The 18,495-nt window shown below is 38.9% G+C and overlaps 1 protein-coding gene across 1 annotated transcript in view; it reads left to right on the plus strand.

The window, feature by feature from the left end:
- TBC1D5 (TBC1 domain family member 5) overlaps positions 1-18,495 on the plus strand; it is a 111,459-nt gene that overhangs the window by 70,679 nt on the left and 22,285 nt on the right. The window contains exons 5-10 of the mRNA XM_067138802.2: positions 2,475-2,563; positions 2,674-2,724; positions 6,219-6,330; positions 10,760-10,896; positions 15,035-15,177; positions 17,796-17,902. Coding sequence (XP_066994903.2) covers positions 2,475-2,563; positions 2,674-2,724; positions 6,219-6,330; positions 10,760-10,896; positions 15,035-15,177; positions 17,796-17,902 — 639 coding nt within the window. The remainder of the gene's footprint in view (positions 1-2,474; positions 2,564-2,673; positions 2,725-6,218; positions 6,331-10,759; positions 10,897-15,034; positions 15,178-17,795; positions 17,903-18,495) is intronic.

Here is an 18,495-nt window from a genome sequence, read left to right on the forward strand (position 1 = left end):
TTGCATTTCGAACATCGTCTTAAAGTTGTTGCATACAGTTAGACACAATTACACATTGCACCATCATATACCATCATCATTAATGCCCCATTCCAGTCACCCGGGTGTGGTTAACAAGCCGCCTCCACTCTTTTCTGTCCTTCCACTTTTCCTGCTCTAGTACTTACACCACGTCCAATCCAGCTTCTCTAATGTGCTTCCAAATCTGATCCCTCCACCTTCTTCTCGGTCTTCCAATTGGTCTCTTTCCCTGAACTTCTCTTTCCAATTTCCTTCCTGCTACCCGTTCCTTTCCCATTCTTTTTACATGTCCAAACAATCTCATTTTTGCTTTCTCAATCTTCTGTACTAATGGTTCTATATTTAGCTCTTCTCTGATTTTAATATTTTGAATTCTATCTCTTCTTGTCTTTTTAACCAATGTTCTTAAAAATGTCATTGCGACTGCTTGGATCTTACTGTCTTGTCTCTTATTAGTTACCAGTGTTTCTAGTCTGTATGTTACAATTGGTATGAAATACTGTTTATATAATGTTAATTTCATTCTAGTTATGACTTGAATACTCTTTAACATTGTAACAAATTTTTTCCGCTATCACCATAATGTCGGTAAACACAAGCGCTGGTCAAATAGATAGTGAATATGAGGTCTTGATAAATTATGAGCGATAACGATGTAGTGCACACCTGCAATAGCAGTCAGTTTCTGTACTTAGCCTAATTATTCGTTTACTTACAGCTGCATACAATGCCAGAATGTGTATCCTTTATAATGGTTTTACTGTGTCGATAATAGACCTCAGTAGAAATGAACCTAGTCGCTTCTTGACATGTGTGTATGGAATAAAGAAGGTTTATAGTTGACTATTTCCATACTCAGCACAAAGAACGTTCAGCTCTGTCTTCCTGTAGGTCTATGACAAGCTGCTCACTGCACAATGCTGAAACAGTGATCTCAAGATCTCTATATATTTTTCATGAGAAATACGTGCTTGCAGTAGTCTCGAGAAATTGTGAGAAATCTCGAGACCTCGTCTCAGTATACCCATCCCTACGATTAAGTACAGGGGAGAAGAAATCACTTATGCATAAGTTACATCCCAGTGTAGACAGTGAACAGTAATTAATTATATCAATATCCAGTCTGTTCAAGGATGTGGCAGTTCTTTCATTTGGGCCATGAAATGTGCATTTAGTTTTGTGCCAGATAGTGGACTGGGAATTGTCAGCAATTTTGTATGGAAAAGATTTAAAAATGAAAAGCATATTTTTAAAAAATCATGGTGTTGTGACTATGCAGATTTAATATTTTAAACCAATTAAAACAACATTTCCCTGATCTAAACAAATATAAACAAGGAAATGGGTTTTAACATTAGTTAGGAGCTCCACTTAGATTCACGTAGGTCACTCGTCACCACATACTGTTTTTTTTTCTTTTTAATGAAACAACTGCTTCTCAAACAAGTAGTGTGTAGTATCCAAACATAAGAGAAAATATAAGTGTACATAGGCTGGTGGTGACATTGCTTCTGAGTTGGTGCTGAAATAAAATCTACACATCTTCTAAGGCCAGTTGTAAAAATGTCATCTCCGAGATTCAAAAGTCATGGTGAAACTTCTTAAATGACTTTAGAGGTTGTACGTCTTCTTGAAGTGTAGGATTGTTGGGTCATATACCAAATTGTTTTCATCATTGGCAGCTGTCGCTTGTTCAATGCTCTGTTCAGGCTGTGTTTTAGGGTCAGTTATTAGCTCACGTTTGTATGTTTTGGAGTAGGTGCTTACGTCCACATGCATTTGCACTAAGGCCAATGATCTGTTCATGCACTTCAGAAACTTTCATTTTGAAGGCAGTGGATGTCTCGGATCTAAATGATGATGCAAATTTCAGAACAATGATCCACTGTACCACTATCCAAGACTGTTGGGCAATGAATGTGATGATCATATTTTCTAGTATGAAGCAAGTTAGAATGGAATGTCTTTGAATTCTTCTAAAGAAATAAACTACAATAATTTACTTGCCTGAGTGGCTCAGACGGTTGAGGTGCTGGCCTTCTGACCCCAACTTGGCAGGTTCAATCCTGGCTCAGTCCGGTGGTATTTGAAGGTGCTCAAATAAGTCAGCCTCATGTCGGTAGATTTACTGTCATGTAAAAGAACTCCTGCGGGACTAAATTCCGGCATCTCAGCGTCTCCAAAAACTGTAAAATAGTAGTTAGTGGGACGTAAAGCTAATAACATTATTATTAATTTACTTGCATCTGAAAGCAGGTTTTTTGTTGTTGTTAGGTTGCAGTATATTCAGATCATGGATGAAGTTCCTAAAGTACATAATAACCTGTAACTTTCTTGGTAATATGTAATAATATAACTGTTATTTTATATTTCTCTTCTGTGTGCTTTTAATGTTCATGGCTTGTTCTTATATCTTATGTAAATATGTAAGTTTCCCTCTGGCTGTGTAACAGGGTATGCATGAGATCCTGGCCCCACTCCTGTTCGTCCTGCACTGTGACCACCAAGCCTTGCTTCACACCAAGGAGCAGGTTAATGTGAGGTGAGCTTTTGCTTATTGCATCGTGTCTCTACACTAACATTGATTCAACAACTGCCTTCTTGGACATTTAGCACCCTTATAGACACAATTCTCTTTTTTTCTTTCTTCAGCTCAGTCATTGCTGAGGTGCTGGATCCTGATTACCTTGAAGAGGATGCCTAGTGAGTATTACTGAAAATTACTGCAATGAAATATTTTTCTAATGGATCAGTGTGAAATTTGAATGTATGAACAACTTTTAGGATAATTATTTCCCAGGTTTATATGAGGGCAGGTCAGTAAGTATCTGTAATTTTGCTCTAATTGTCTTTAGATTGCCTCTGTGGCGTTGCTTGCTCACAAACCTCTAGTTAGCACCATTTTCTACGTGTGTGGTAGGTTTCAGCATTATCAGATCAGTACAGCTTGTGCTGTTGCGACATAAAGATGGCCATGCCACTATCTGTTTGCACCAAGGAAGAACAGCATTCCTCAATCCGTGTTTTGTGGTCTGAGGGTGTACCAGGAATGGAAATTCTTTGGCTTTCAGCACAATACGAGGATAATGTTTTGCCACAACGAAGTGTTTACCAGTGGATTGAACAGTTCAAAAATGGATCGCACGAGCCTGAAGAATGAGGAAATATCTGGGCATCCGTCTGCAGCCATAACTGATGCCAATATTGAACAAGTGCATGATATGATCCTGCATAACAGACAAGTGTCTGTTGATAGCGTGGAAAACCGTATGCACATTAGCGACGATTATCAGCTCTACATCATAAGTCTAATGACCCACATGCTGAAGACATTTCTATGTACAATCTAAATGTGAAATTGACATGGACGACAACCAAATGGGGTTCAGAAATGCCTTTGGTACCCGAGAAGCACTGTTCACTGGCAGCAAAGATGTCAAAAACAGCACAGAAGTGTATTTGACAGTCAGGCACAAATAACTGATTGAGATCCTCCAGCAGAAAGTGATTTTATACAAATATATCCACATCATAAAACATCTTTATTGGAACCAGCAAGCCATATTCAAGAATGGATGAACAAAAACTTAAGAGGTATGTATTGGGGGTGCGGTATTATTCCAAAGGTGCACACTTTGATTACTCTTACTCAACTCCTGTACCGATCGCATATTCAGAGAAGTCTTGCATGATGTTGAGCTAGGTAGGATAAGCAACATTAGATATACAGTTGACACCTTAATATGTGATGCAATTGAAGGTCTTCAAGAACTGCTCCATAGAATTAATTCATCTCTATGAATTACATTATAGTCTAATACCACAAACCCCCTGTGGACGGGGGATGCAGACGAAGAATACACCTGCGGTATCCCCTGCCTGTCATAAAAGGTGACTAAAAGGGGTGACCAAGGGATGATCAAATTAGAACCATGAGACTACTTGTAATTAGTACCATCATGCAGGGAACACCATGGGTCGCTTTTACTTGCATGTAGTACCACTATGTTAGGTACAAAATAGGTTTGTGATCAGTAGCGACTGTGTGGCTCAGGATGAATTTTACAGTACCTGTGATTCGTACCCCTATATGAGCAACACCTTGGGATGAGCAACACCATGGTTCTGCCTTGCCTGTGCGTGGTACCAACGATGTGAGGAACACCCCGGGATAGTGCGGGTCCACTTATGTGAGGAATGCCATAGATTTGCATTGCCGCAATGTGCGAAACACCATAGGTCTGTGTTATATGTGCGAATTTCATTACCTGTGAGTAGTACCATAATGTGCGGAATACTGCGAGTCTAGGTTACTTTTGATTCGTACCGCAACATGACAAATAGCATGGTTCTATTTTCCTAGCGATAAGTACCATTATGAGGGGCCGATGACCTGGATTTTGGACCTGTTTCGATTACAAGCATCATCGATTCAGTATTGTGCTTTAGAAGCAGTCCCTTTTTCAGTAATACTATTATTTAATGCTAGTTTCTGGGAATGTGGGGCATTGCGGGTCAGATCCACTGATTGTTTTAACATCATAACTATCCATTCATTCTTCGTCCTCACGTTTTTGAATCTGGTCATTGGAGGATTATGAAGTTTTAAATTGTCATAATATTTTGTCTCATTTCATACCATTAGGGGCCGATGACCTAGATGTTAGGCCCCTTTAAACAACAAGCATCATCATCTCGGTTTGAACCCCACTGTGAGCAGCTCTGAAGAGGGTTTTCCATGGTTTCCCATTTTCACACCAGGCAAATGCTTGGGCTGTGCCTTAATTGAGGCCATGGTTGCTTCCTTGCCAGTCGTAACTCTTTCCTAAGACCTGTCTGTGTCGGTGCAACATAAACCAGAAGACTGCTCCATTAGCATGTCAACCAATTACCAACAGAATCACAACATGGGTTTACACACTCAGCTAACGACTTCCACTGCAAGTCTCGCTAACAACTCAACTCCAACTCCCAAGACTGCCTCTCTATATACATTGCCTGGCTAGGCTTCTAGAAAAGTATGACATAACATGTTATCTCGAAGTTTCTAGAGTCTCCAATAACTTATGTACAATGAATGGAATGTTCTATACAACTGTAGTGACAAAATGCATTGTTCTGGACTATTACCGTGTGTTGCACAACATTACACTGGATTTATACACCATATTTACAGATAATAATAACTTATATACTATTAATTATATATTCTTTATTAAATAAAGTCATGACACAGCAGACGTGTCATGACATAACCTCACATGTTTTGTTACACAAACAATACGATCACGATTTATACCAATTAAAGTCCGTACATAACTACGTAAATAATAATAATAATAATAATAATAATAATAATAATAATAATAATCATGCTTGATTTTTTCATTATTTACCCATGGGTTAGAATTTTGTTTCCAAGTTATACTAGTCCATTATACTTGCATCAATATTACAAAGCAAATTAGAGGACAAACAAGAAGCTGGTAGAGCACTGATGTCATGGCTCCAAAACTTTAAAGACTGGACAAGCTTCCACAAGATTGAACAACTCTTCAGATTAGCTGAAGAAAGGGGTACTTTTCTCCAGGGTGATCGCCGGGGGGACGACGTGTGGCACTTGAACTCCTTGTTTCCTCTTTCTGATTCCCCTCCTTCTCTACATTGACATGTCACTGTAAGTAGGTAATGGAAAGGAGTAAACAAGTGCAATTCAAGTTGTATCATATTACAAGTCATGTGACTTGTTATTGTATTTATCCTCTCAAGTGTTCCCATTTATGTTCTTCTCTATATTACATAATTTGTCAGTAGTTTGTTTCACCAGGCGAGTTGGCCGTGCGGTTAGGAGTGCGCAGCTGTTAGCTCGCATCCGGGAGATAGTGGGTTCGAACCCCACTTTCGGTAGCCCTGAAGATGGTTTTCCGTGGTTTCCCATTTTCACACCAGGCAAATGCCTTGTACCTTAAGTAAGGCCATGGCCGCTTTCTTCCCATTCCTTGGCCTTCCCTGTCCCATCGTCGCCATAAGACTTATCTGTGTCGGTGCGACGTAAAACAACTAGCAAAAAGTAGTTTGTTCCTTTCATTTACACTATTGTTCTTGTATATTTGTAACTCATTAAACAGCTGTATTAATGAAAAATTTAGTTTTCAATAATTTTACTGATTTTTTTTTTCCCTCCCCCTCCTTTTCAGCACTCTCTTCAGTCACATAATGGAGGGAATTGCTTCTTGTTATCGGATAAATGACATGACTCCAACTGCTACTGGATATTTTCCTCCAAATTTGCAGTCGCCTACTGGAAATGTGAGTACAATTACATTTTAGATTGGGTACCCACTGAGGTGATGTGGCATGTAACCTGGCAAGTGCTTAGTATCTAGTGTGCAACTTCAGATGAAACCAGTATTAACAAATCCACCATCATCCACTGCACTGGTAAAACATGAAAGTGTTCATGATTATGATGCCATGGCATCTTCTTCATCTATTCCCTTTTCCAGATTCTCTCTGTGTAGGGTAGTGAACCAAAGCCTTACTCAATCTTTCCACCATTCCTCTTCTAGTACTTTATTGCTATTGACTGCTCTATTTGCAATACAGTCCACAACAGAGCTCCTCCATCACATTCTAGGACGTCCCCTAGGCCTCTTTCCAGTCTCTGTATTCATGAATGTTCTCTTTGGTATTCTCCTGGCATTCTCATCATGTGTCCAAACCATTTAAGCTTTGCCATATCAATCTCTTCTTGAAATTTATACACTCCCACGCTTCTCCTTATTTCCTCATTTCGTATTCTATCTCGTCTTGTCTTTTCCTGTATGCTCCTCAAGAACCTCATTTCAGTTGCTTGTATCTTACTTTGGTTCTGCTTAGTCAACGTCAGGCTGCTGAAGCATAGGTCAGTATAGGTTTATAATAGGATGAGTATAAAACCTCTTCATGCACTTCATTGACACATCTTTGTTCCGTACAATGTCTCTCACACACTGGTAGAAACTTGCAGACTGCTGTATTCTTAAATCAATTTCTCCATCCAAATTTCCATTCTGTGACATAATGCTGCTCAAATATTTAAAAATTTTCACTACTTCAAAAGGTTCATTTCCTATTTTTATCACTCCCCTGGATTTTCTGTTACCTCTCATCATAATCAAAGTTTTGCTTTTCACAGTACTAATCTTCATTCCAAAATATCTTATATCCTCATTCCATAAATCAACTTGTCTATATTTCCTCTTCGTTATCTCCCTAAACTACAATGTCATCACAAAGAGGATAGACTTTACTTGCTTGTGTATTGTCTTCCCTTTGACATTCTGTAGAATTCTACCCATGATGATAATGAAGAGTAAGGGAGAATGTACACTTCCCTGTCTTAAACCTGTCTCAACTCTGAACCGTTCAGTTTTACCCACTTTGGTTCTAGCACAGCTTTTGCAATTTTGATACATTGCTATTACCATGTGCATTGTTTCATTCCCAACCTGTGCCTCTGTCAATGTTTTCCATACCAAATTCTTTGGGATACTGTCATATGCCTTTTCATTATCTAGAGATGTTACTACCATGTCCTTTCCATATTCCCAATACCTTTCCATCATTTGATGCAATGTAAATATTGGGTCAAATGTGGACCTGCCTCTTCCGAATCCATACTGGTGTTCTGCCAATTTCCCCTCTACTCTGTCTCTTATTCGTTTAACCAAGATTCTTTCAAGAATCTTAGCCTATGAGGTATCAGTGTCACTCCTCTGTAATTTTCACATTGCTTCCTGTCTCCTTTCTTAAAAATTGGTATAATGACCCTTTTGTCCACTCTTTTGGAACATTCTTTTCTCTCCATATCACTCTGAAGAGTCTATACAACCACTGTAGACCAACTGCTCCTGCTGCTATTATAATTTCTATGGTGCACTTATCAACTCCAGCTGCCTTGCCTCGTTTCATTCTTTTAGTGGCCCACTCATTCTCTACCATGGACACCTCGGTTTCCTTATCTTCCCACTAAGTCTGGTTCTTTGATTTTGTCTTGTACTGAGGTATTTTGCACTTGTAAAGCTATTCAAAGTATTTTCCCCACCTCTGCAATATATCCTGCTTTTGTGTCATCGCTTCCTCCTGTTCATTTTTAATGAAATTAGCACCTTCACCTGGGTTTTTCTTCTTTTTAACCCACTGGAATAAGATCTTTTTGCTTCCAGTTGTATCTTCTTGCAGAGATTCAGTGAATTTTTCTCTTCTTGAACCACCTTGCATGCTATGGCTATTAATATTTATTTGTTTGTGTGTTTGTTTGTTTGTTTGTTTGTTTGTTTGTTTATTCTATTTGAATCCCGTTGGTCAGGGAGAAAAAAAAAATGCCATCAGGTTGTTGGCCGGCGGGATAGGAGAGGTGATGGTATACTATTCTAATCACCAGATTGTGTGCTAATGGTCTGGATTCAGTTCCAAACCTCTTAGCAGTGTTCATAGAGAGTGAGGGCATATGACTTTGTTGATGGAATTTGTCCTTCGGATGGGGACTTTTAAGTCTTCAGTGTACCCCTTGGTGTTATTCAACAGGAGTAGGCTATGTGCTGACAGTGGGTTTCACCCTCTCCCATTCTACTATCGTATATCACGTCATTAATATGATATAATTAACTCCTTTGATAAGGTTGACGTCAGGAAGGCCATCCAGTGATAAAAATCGCTGTAAAGGTTCGTCTCACTTCATACCCAACCCTTTAGAGAAATGGGACATAGTGCCCAAGGACATGTACTGTACAGTAGTTAAAAAGTTTAGATAATGAGAGTTCAGAACAGAACTGAAATTAATGTACACTCATCAACATTTTTTACATTACCCTTGTAAGTACTTACAAGACAAAATCATTCTGTATTGATGGTTTTCACTTCACAAAGGAAATGATTTATTGTGTCCTCCTATTTTTCTAGTCAAACATGTTTGGGAGTTAATGAGATCAAATTGTCATGATGTATGATAGTTGGATGGGAGAGGGTGAAACCCACTGTCAGCACATAGCCTACTCCTCTTAAATAACACCAAGGAGTACGCTGAAGACTTAAAAAGTCCCCATCCGAAGCACAAATTAATCATGTAGTTTTTAACATTTTCACTGAAGATGGCTCAAAAATGAGCTGAAACATGTTTGATTAGAATTTCTCCATCTAAAGATGGATATATATGTATTGAATAGGACACAATAAATCCTTTCCTTTGTAAAGCTTTGTAAGTAGTGTCAGGATGTAGGTATCTTGAAAGTGGGTAGCTGTCTTGAATGTTCATGTACAGTCTGGAAGGTTGACCCTTAATTTTTTGTACAGAACCAGGGACTGGACATTTTCCAAATGCTGGGTCTTACTGAAGTTCATGATTGTGCTTGTTCTGAGAAACCACGCTTATTCTGAGTAATAAATTTCTTTTACGGTGCTGTCGAGTTCCATAGTGTAACGGTTAGCATTATTAGCTCCCATCCTTGGGGCTGGGGTTTAATTCCCGATACTGCCAGAAGATTTAAGAATGGCAGGAGGGCTGGTATGTGGTTACAAATGGTACATGCAGCTCATCTCCATTGGGGGTGTGCCTGAAAAGAACTGCACTAGCTCAGAACAGGAACATCAGTTTACTTTATATTGTGCTGAATATAACGAAAATACCAGTGAAGATCAGATTCTGCATTTTTTATATCACAAATGAATGCAGCCAGCTCCACTTTGTCATTTCTCATTTGTTTACTATATATTTAAAGATGAAAGAAGTGAGACTTCAATATTAGTTTTGTCAGTTTTGTTCAGTAATACAAGTGCAACCATCGTCACCTTGCTCATTCTGTAGAATGACTGAAACGTCTCAGGATACATGAATATTCAGCTTTTTAAACATATTAGAGGTACCACGTTCACCTGCTTTAGCTTGCCAATAAGCATGTGCCCAAACTCGCCTTGTTTATTAACATTAATTGAATTTACTGTGGCGTGTTGTTGAGTTCTTTGAAACTCAAATTACTACACAGAGAGGTAGCATCTTTTACTGTCCACTAAATTTATTGAACTACTATTTACAGTTAATCATCACAAGTTCCCTTGCCTTTGAGTTTTCCAGTCAACACAATTTTTACTCACGACTGCAACAGACATGAACACCATTCATTGAATTCCTGTTCTACACATGGCTCGTTACAGCACAGTGCGGTTGCGGACATTTCACAGCCAGCGAGCCTCGCTGAACTCTGTGTAGCTGTCTGATGGACTCAAAAAGAATGACTCGTCACTGACTAGAGACCGTCTTGTACTGCCTACTTTCACTCGCGATTGATGCACTCAAGACTAACTCACTTGAGAATGATTCCCGACTCACTGGATCTGGGCACGTTGTCTAGATTGTTTATCAACTTTCAGCTTCTTCTAGGAGCTTCCTTATTGCAGGCCTCAACAATTTGCCAGCCGTATTTTTTTGCTTGCTGCTGGCCCATCCATATTATTGCAACTACACTGCAATTATCTCTCGCTGGCATTATTGCTGACCGCCCACCACTCGGCCTTTATTGCCACGTTAGAAACTCCAGAATATCTTCCCACGCAGAGGAAGGTTTTTACTGTGTTATACGCAAGCTACATCACTGTTTATCATGTTGTTGCCAGATTATCTGCATGCTATTTTGGTAGGTAGAAATGCTAATTATTATAATGATAAGGTTTTGGTATACCTGTTTTGTCATTTGGTCACCAGGGTTCCATTGTGAAGCGCACAGAGAACGAAGTGGTTGCTCAACTTAATTGGATCAGAGATGAGCTGCTGGCTCCAAGTGACCGCCAACTGTACGACCATTTACAGCAGTTAGATATACCTCTTCCTCTCTTCGGGATGTAAGTTGCCCATCATTTGTAAAAGTTGTGTTACCAGGTATGAAACATATCTTAAGATGTTGTACATTTATGGCCATCTCGTTAAGTGGAGATTTAGAGAACGAAATAGTTAATTCTAGCAGAGTTACAGAATTTTTGCTGATTTTTCATGTACTGTTTCTATTACCAATTAATGTCTGAGTCCATGTCAATTTTGCTTGATGGAATTGAAGCTTGGACATTAAAAACGACCACCATAAAAAGGATGGAATCTCTAGAAATGTGGTTTCATAGACGAATGCTAAAAGTCTCCTCTCTAACAAACAAATATTATAGAGAGCAAACTCTAAAAGGGTACTACTGGTAAACATCAAATGCAGGAAAATTGCGTACTTGGGGCATGTGTTAATTGGTGAAAGATGTGCAGTATTACACCTCATTTTAAAGGGCAAAATTGAAGGACAGCGAGGAGTAGGCAGAAAAAGAACGTCATGTCTCAAGAACCTTCAAGACTGGACTGGAAAACGAACATTCGCACAACTCTGTCATGTTGCTGAAGATTGAAGAACACTATCCATACTGATCGCCAATGTCCGGAAGACTGATTAGCATGCTGGCCATTTGTTTCCTGGCCAGGTCGAGGATTTTAATCTTCATTCATTATTTCCTCTGGCTTGGGGTGTTTGTGCCATCTTCAATATTAGATATCATCCAAGACATGCAGGTTGCCCTAGGAATTCAGATTGAAAGATCTCTACCAAGCCTCACTGGAGGCCACATGACATTGTCTATAATACTGGTTGATTGCTGAAGACAAAGGTTTACAAAAAGTTGAAGCCTTTACTTTTCACTCTCCCAAGGATCTTCATAGTCCCTCCTGTGATGGTTTTGCTTTGAGCAGTCAAGTGAAAACCAAACACCCGCTATAACGTGATGATGGAATGGTTTTATTCAAAAGTAATTACCAAAAGCGTTAATACATTTATTGAACTGGGAGACAAGACAATCCATTCCAGTTTTGTAGAAAGAGGTAGGTCACTGACGGATCCACAATTGCACCCACTCTTGCTCTTCCTCGACCAAATTAAACTGACGGCCACGAATGTCTTTCCTCAGGTCACCAAAAATGTGAAAATCACAAGGTGAAAAGTCCGGGCTGTACAGAGGATGTTGAAGTGTTTCCCAAGCAAAGCGTAGCCTTTGCCAGGTTGGAAGTATGGGAGCGAGCATTATCATGCAACAGGATGACTCCATCTGACAGCATTCCAGGGCATTTTGACTTTATGGTGCATCGCAGTTTATACACAGCACTGTGCATTGATTGTGGTTCTACGCTTGAAGTCGACAAGTAGAGGGTCCCTGCAGTAAAAGGAGGTGGTCATCCTGATTTTACCTGGAAGAGTCTTTGCAAACACCTTGAGACTCTGGCAAAAAAAAATGGGGATGATATGCGATTATAAGAACTCAGCAGGAGAGTTCTCTTAGCCTCTGTCACCTCAGTTCTCCAACTTCCTACCTACACGTGGTACCCCTGTCCAGCCGAGCAGCTCAGTGGAAGGTTGGGTAACTAACCCCAGCGGGAAACTGAGTCTGTAAGCAGACAGGTTTTGGAGGTCAGTGGAAGGCAACAGGAAACCACTACTGAAATCGTCCCAAGAAGTTCAACAGAGAAGAATAGAGGCATTTGAGATGTGGATTTGGTGAAGAATTGAAGGAGTAAAGTGGGAAGATAAAATATCAAATGAGAAAGTTCTGAAAAGAGTGGGAGAAATGAGGAACATGCTGACCGTAATCCAAAATAGGAATAAAAATTGGATAGGGCATAATTTAAGACACAACACTTTGCTACGAGTAGCAATTGAAGGGATGATCAAAGGAAAACGAGGAAGGGGAAGGAGACAATACCAGTTATTAGACAGTATTAGAAGAAAGGAAGATTATGCAGAAGTGAAGAAAAGGGCACAAGATCGAGAAATATGGAGGTCACAGCCATGACTGGACCTGCTGGATGGCAGAACAACCTATGATAATGTGTGAACAGCTTTGGATTTCTTTGGTATCGGAGAATTGCAATGTTTCCATTGTTGGCTTTGCCATTTGTCCTCGGGCTCCAAATGGTGGCACCGCATTTCAACCCCTGTGATGATACAGGACAGAAACACATACTCTTTCTCGTGGTGCCACTGCAGATGTCTCAGGCCAATCTTTTGTACCTCTATCAGGTGATGCAGAACCCACTGTGCGCAAAATTTGCAGAAATGCAAGTGATCTTTGATAATGGCATGCACAGAGCCATAGCTAATGCCGATCTGAACACTAATTTCTTCCTCCGCGATTCGTCGGTTTTCACAGATACGGCCATCAGTCCACCCTATCACATCAGGAGTGATGGCTTGATGGCTCTGTTCTGTGCACATATCGTCGTGCAGTAATTTGCACCCTTCTTGGAATCTCCTATGCCACTCGTGCACACTCGTCATGGACATGTAGTGTTTGCCATACATAGCAGATGCGTGACAATGAGTTTCACGTACTCTAGCACCCTCAGCTGCCAGAAAATGAACCACACTTCTCTGCTCTTCTTTGTTTGTCACCATTTCTACAGCTGGACAAACACACTAGACCAGTCCATGCACCAACAAAGACATAACCCAACAACTTAATGCACCTGTGAGTTGCCACTATACAGTTCTCCTTTCCCAGCAGTTGCAGTATCGATACGTAACAACAGTGTTGCCATCTTTCGCGTTGAATGTGTGTTATGGCAGGTGTTTGGTTTTCATTTGACTGCCCCGTATATATTTACTTACTGTACATGAATTAGGTCCAGTTTTTTGTGTCAAGTGTCATGACCCATGAGCTATACACTTCATAGGCTCTGCAAAGCTTTTTATGTGTATATGATTTGATCATATATTATCATTGGTACAGAGGCTGAGTAATCTGGATAGACATTGGAAGCTCTGAAGTTAAAAAGTTAAATTTATCTGATCAGTAACTGAAAGGAAACTTTTCGAATGAGTAGTATATATGGTCCGAGGCTGCCGAGTCAAGGTAAGACTGTCTAAAAGTTTAGTGCCGAAATTTGCTTGAGCTTTTCCTTGTGCATTTAGTAAAAGAACAATGTAGTGCTCTTTCCATCCAAAATTACGGTATAGTAACAAGTTCAGCGTATGGGATTGTTGTGCTTGCACAGCCTATTACAGTACGGCATTATGTGGAGTGTTGTAAGAGACTTCCATTGTGTAGACGTGACTACTAGTAACCTGCTGAACGCAAGACAAGCATCGTATTTATCTAGCTACATTTGATCATTACTCACAAGGCCACCAGTAGTGGTGTTCTGGTTGAAGACAAGGGTTCTTCGACTCTGCCAAATTGGAGAAGAACCTCAAAGAAACAGGAATTGACAAGTGACTGCCATAATACCATTCTGCAGTTTTTGCTGCAATACAGAAAAGGTGGTGATTTGGAGAGGGATGATATTAAGAATGCAACTGGAATACAGTTTCAACTAATACTTGCTAATAACAATTCAAGTACAAAAAATAAGTTTCCTCCTATTCAATACACTTATTCAGGTGTAGAGAAAGTAGAGAATTCTCTACTTGAGTTGTAATTGTCTTTCAGTACTGATCATTATGAAAATCATAGCTTACGATGCTTGCTAACAAGTCAGACAACCTAAGAATCACATTCCCTGTTCCTTTTAGCTCTTGCAATCTACTGCATAAAGAACGGGTGAACCTTAATGCATTCTCTTGAAGCAGTTTTATCCTACTGTTCAAGTGTTCTGTTACAAATTAAGAAGGAAGTTGAAAGATGGCCTGTCTGGTGCTTTTAGCTGTCCTCATTATTATTCAGACAAGCTATCAGGCGGTCTTTTTGTCTCAAACACAAAGGTTTTGACTTCAGGCTAAATGTTTAGTTCAAACTCATAACAAGGTTTTCTTCAAAATCTTCTAAGCTGCAGACCCAGTATGAAATTTTCATAACGTTATGTAAAGGTCCTGAATTCTGTTCTTATTTACTAGAGCAAAATGTCTGATCTCTTGTGATGTGTTGTGAGGGAGTATACCTTCTCTCCCCATTTTCCCTCATAATCTTTCTCCTTTCCAACTCGAATTATTATTGAGGTAAAATACATGTGTTATTTCAGTCGGTGGTTACGGCTGCTGTTTGGGAGAGAATTTCCGCTGCAGGATTTACTAGTCTTATGGGATGCCATCTTTGCTGAAGGCGAAAACTTTGAACTAGTCAATTATGTGGTAGTAGCAATGTTGATTGCTATCAGATATCAGTGTGAGTACTTACCTATTAATTGTACATAATATATTAATTGAATATTTAAATATGTTAAAACTTTACCCATAGTTAAGGAATTATATGATTAATATACAGTAAAACCTCATTTCTGCAGGAGACAAGGAAAGAGAACATGGAGAACGTATTAAGCGAGGAAACATACTATTGAATACACAAATAAAAACTATCCAACAGGGATATGAAAACAGATGATTTAAAAAAAAATATACAAGTGCTTTTTACGTTGTGTTTGTGCAGATACAGTGAAAGCTATATTTACTGTTTCTAAAGATGAGAGTATTAAAAGGTGTGAAAAATACGAGAGAACAAATACAAAAATCTTTTTCCACTGGGGCTTATAAAATAACAGTGTATTGAAAGATGTGAGAAACACCACACAATAAATATGAAAACATTTGCATGGGGGCCCATAAGAGTATCTACGTATTGTAGCCGATCACACTCTTTCTAAAACAAATGTCACTTTGAAGCCTTATTTTCAGACCTTTGGGTTATTAAACATGGTTTTCTGATTACACTCTATGACCTTGAGTTGTTCGGAAGTTACGCTCAGCCACATGTGAGAGAATAACTTTGGCCACCATTTTGAATGCTACAAACCTTTGACCTACTCAACTCAAACTTGAAGGTGTGAGCTTCCTTTGCACCATCTTTATTCACTTAAAGATGCATATGCCAATCCACTTCCTGAAGAGTTTTAATCTTGTCTTCATTAGTAAGTAATTTCATGACTTTTCCTTATCCACAACTAGGCTATCACAGGACATATAGCCGAGTAAGTGACTGCGTGGTTTGGGTTGTGTAGCTGTCAACTTGCATTTGGGAGCCCAACTGTCGGCAGTCGCGAAGGTGGTTTTCCGTGTTTTCCCATTTTCAGACCAGGCAAATGCTGGGGCTGTCCCTTAAGGCCAATGGCGCTTCCTTCCCACTCCTGGCCTTTTCCTATTCCAAGTCACCTTAAGACCTGCCTGTGTCAGTGCGACGTAAAGTCAATTGTAAAAAAAAAAAGCAAACAATTTTGGATGAAGGGCTAACTGTAATGGAAGTTTTAAGGGAAGCAGTTGTTAGTAGTTCATATAATCTCCTGTCTAGAGATGATGTAACTAGATGAATTAACACATATGATATTGTCAGATCGAAGTTGAACTAAAATGTACGGAATATGTTAGCCTCGGTTTAAAAAATATTACTAAAATTTTATTAGGATCAACCTGTTCAATACAATTGTTCCTAAAGTTAGGATTTACATCTTATTATGCTAAAATTTGATGGGATATGTCTCACCCGTTATTGCCAAAATCAACTGTCACGAAAAGAAAATTTAATACCACTAGAGACGGAAATAAAAGTCTATACATCTTTGGGAGAACTAGATGGCAACTTTACAAACCCATGGTATATTCCATCCAGCTTCCAATTCTTTCATCTATGGTGAAAAGAAACCATAGTCTTTCATTTGCTGATACAGTGTGGTGCAAATTGCCTGCCATCACTCCCTGCTGATTTCCCAGAGCTACGTTTAAGAGCTTCCCTGATGTAGCCTGCTTCTGTAACAGAAGTACATGTTTCGTCCCTTAAATAAATGATCAAGCCACACTGGCAGAATCAAGTTTCTACACCCATATTGTTTATTTACACTGTTTGTGCCCACACTGGAGCACCAAAATCAACCTTATACAATAAAATTCTCAAAAAATAAGTACATCAAAAAGTTCATTTTTTAACACTTGATGATTTCTTCTTTTCCCAAAACTTTCATATTGTACTATAATTGAGAGAAGTTTCCCCAGCTGGGTTACAACCCCTTTACTGTTAAAATCAAATACGGTACATTTAGACAGCTTAATGAAAAGTTTTATAAAATTGTAATCATAAAACATTAACTTAAGGAAACAAAATAATATATAAGACAGGAAAACATTAGGAGGACATAGTACTCGATTGCATGAAGAAGAAAGAAGACAATAACAGTCGCACACAGGGTTTGAAGAACTTTGTAAAATGTTACAAATTTTAATTTAAATTGTCTAATGTCATATTATATGTAATTTATCTTCTCCAGCTGAAGATGTTCCTTAAATAAGAGATGAAACATGTACTTGTGACCAAATAAGCATTTTCTGGATAAGACGAAATAATATATATATTGAAAGGTGGAATTCTCTCAAATTTTAGTTCCATGGGATTATTTTGATTTTGTTTTGTTGAAAAGGTAAAGAAATATTGTCGTGAAGCTTCTGTGAGTAATGAACTACAGCCTAATCTTTAAAGAACTTACTGTAATTATTATTAAGTGGCTGAGAGACACAGTTTAAGTGCAATAGAATTCTGGCAGTCAGTTGCCACCTAAGGGTGCTGAAATGTGCAAGATTTTTCTTTAGAGTTATTGACTATCCTCATGAAACCTGTTGTAGTTTAATGGATAACGCTATGTCATTGTTGTCATCACCATCATAGGGCTGTTTTATTCATTATTTGGCCTCTTTAAACAGAAAATAGTATTTTCAAGAGATGAAGTGTATCAGGTTATTGGTTGGTAAAAGTAATATTGATATGCTGTATTCAGGAACCTCAATTACTTCCTTTATTTCCAGTGCTCAGTGGTGACTACACTACTTGCCTTACGTACTTAATGCGTTACCCTGGGGCCGTTGATATAACCTACATCATTGAACATGCTTTGTACCTGAAAGATCCTATGGTAAGTGCCGTTAATGTACTTCCTGCTGTCTGAGTGGCTTGGCTAAAAGCTTTCTTCAGTTTATCTCAGCATGACTCATTATGGGTTTTGTCTGGGGGTTTAAGGCTAAAGTGTGTTTCTGATACTATGAGATTTATCAAGTGAAAATTCTACCGTAGGATCCACTTAAATTCAAACTGTAGCCATCTGGGCGGAATGTCAGCCACTAGGCAATTATCCTAAACATACTCTCACTCCCCATATGAGTGAATAGAATGATTTTTTTCATTATCCCATTGACATACAATTGTGTTATTGTTTTCTAATAACAGGCTTTGGATTCATTCGGATTCATTCCCTTAACCCATTAGTGCTTAAAGTTAATTTTTGTGTTTTATTTCAATTTATCTACACATTTCCACTCTTAATAATTGCAGAAACACGTTCCAACAATGAGAAAGTTCATACAAGTGCTTGTTTTATTTACACAGGCCGTACGATATATCGGATGCTATGCACTCAGGTCAGTACAACAACACTTGTTACTCAGCATTATATTGTACAATAATGTTGCAAGCTAGGTTGTGTTAGAGAGTTGGATTATCTTATCCAAT

Source organism: Anabrus simplex, chromosome 1 (assembly GCF_040414725.1).
Source record: "Anabrus simplex isolate iqAnaSimp1 chromosome 1, ASM4041472v1, whole genome shotgun sequence".
Lineage (NCBI taxonomy): Eukaryota > Metazoa > Arthropoda > Insecta > Orthoptera > Tettigoniidae > Anabrus > Anabrus simplex.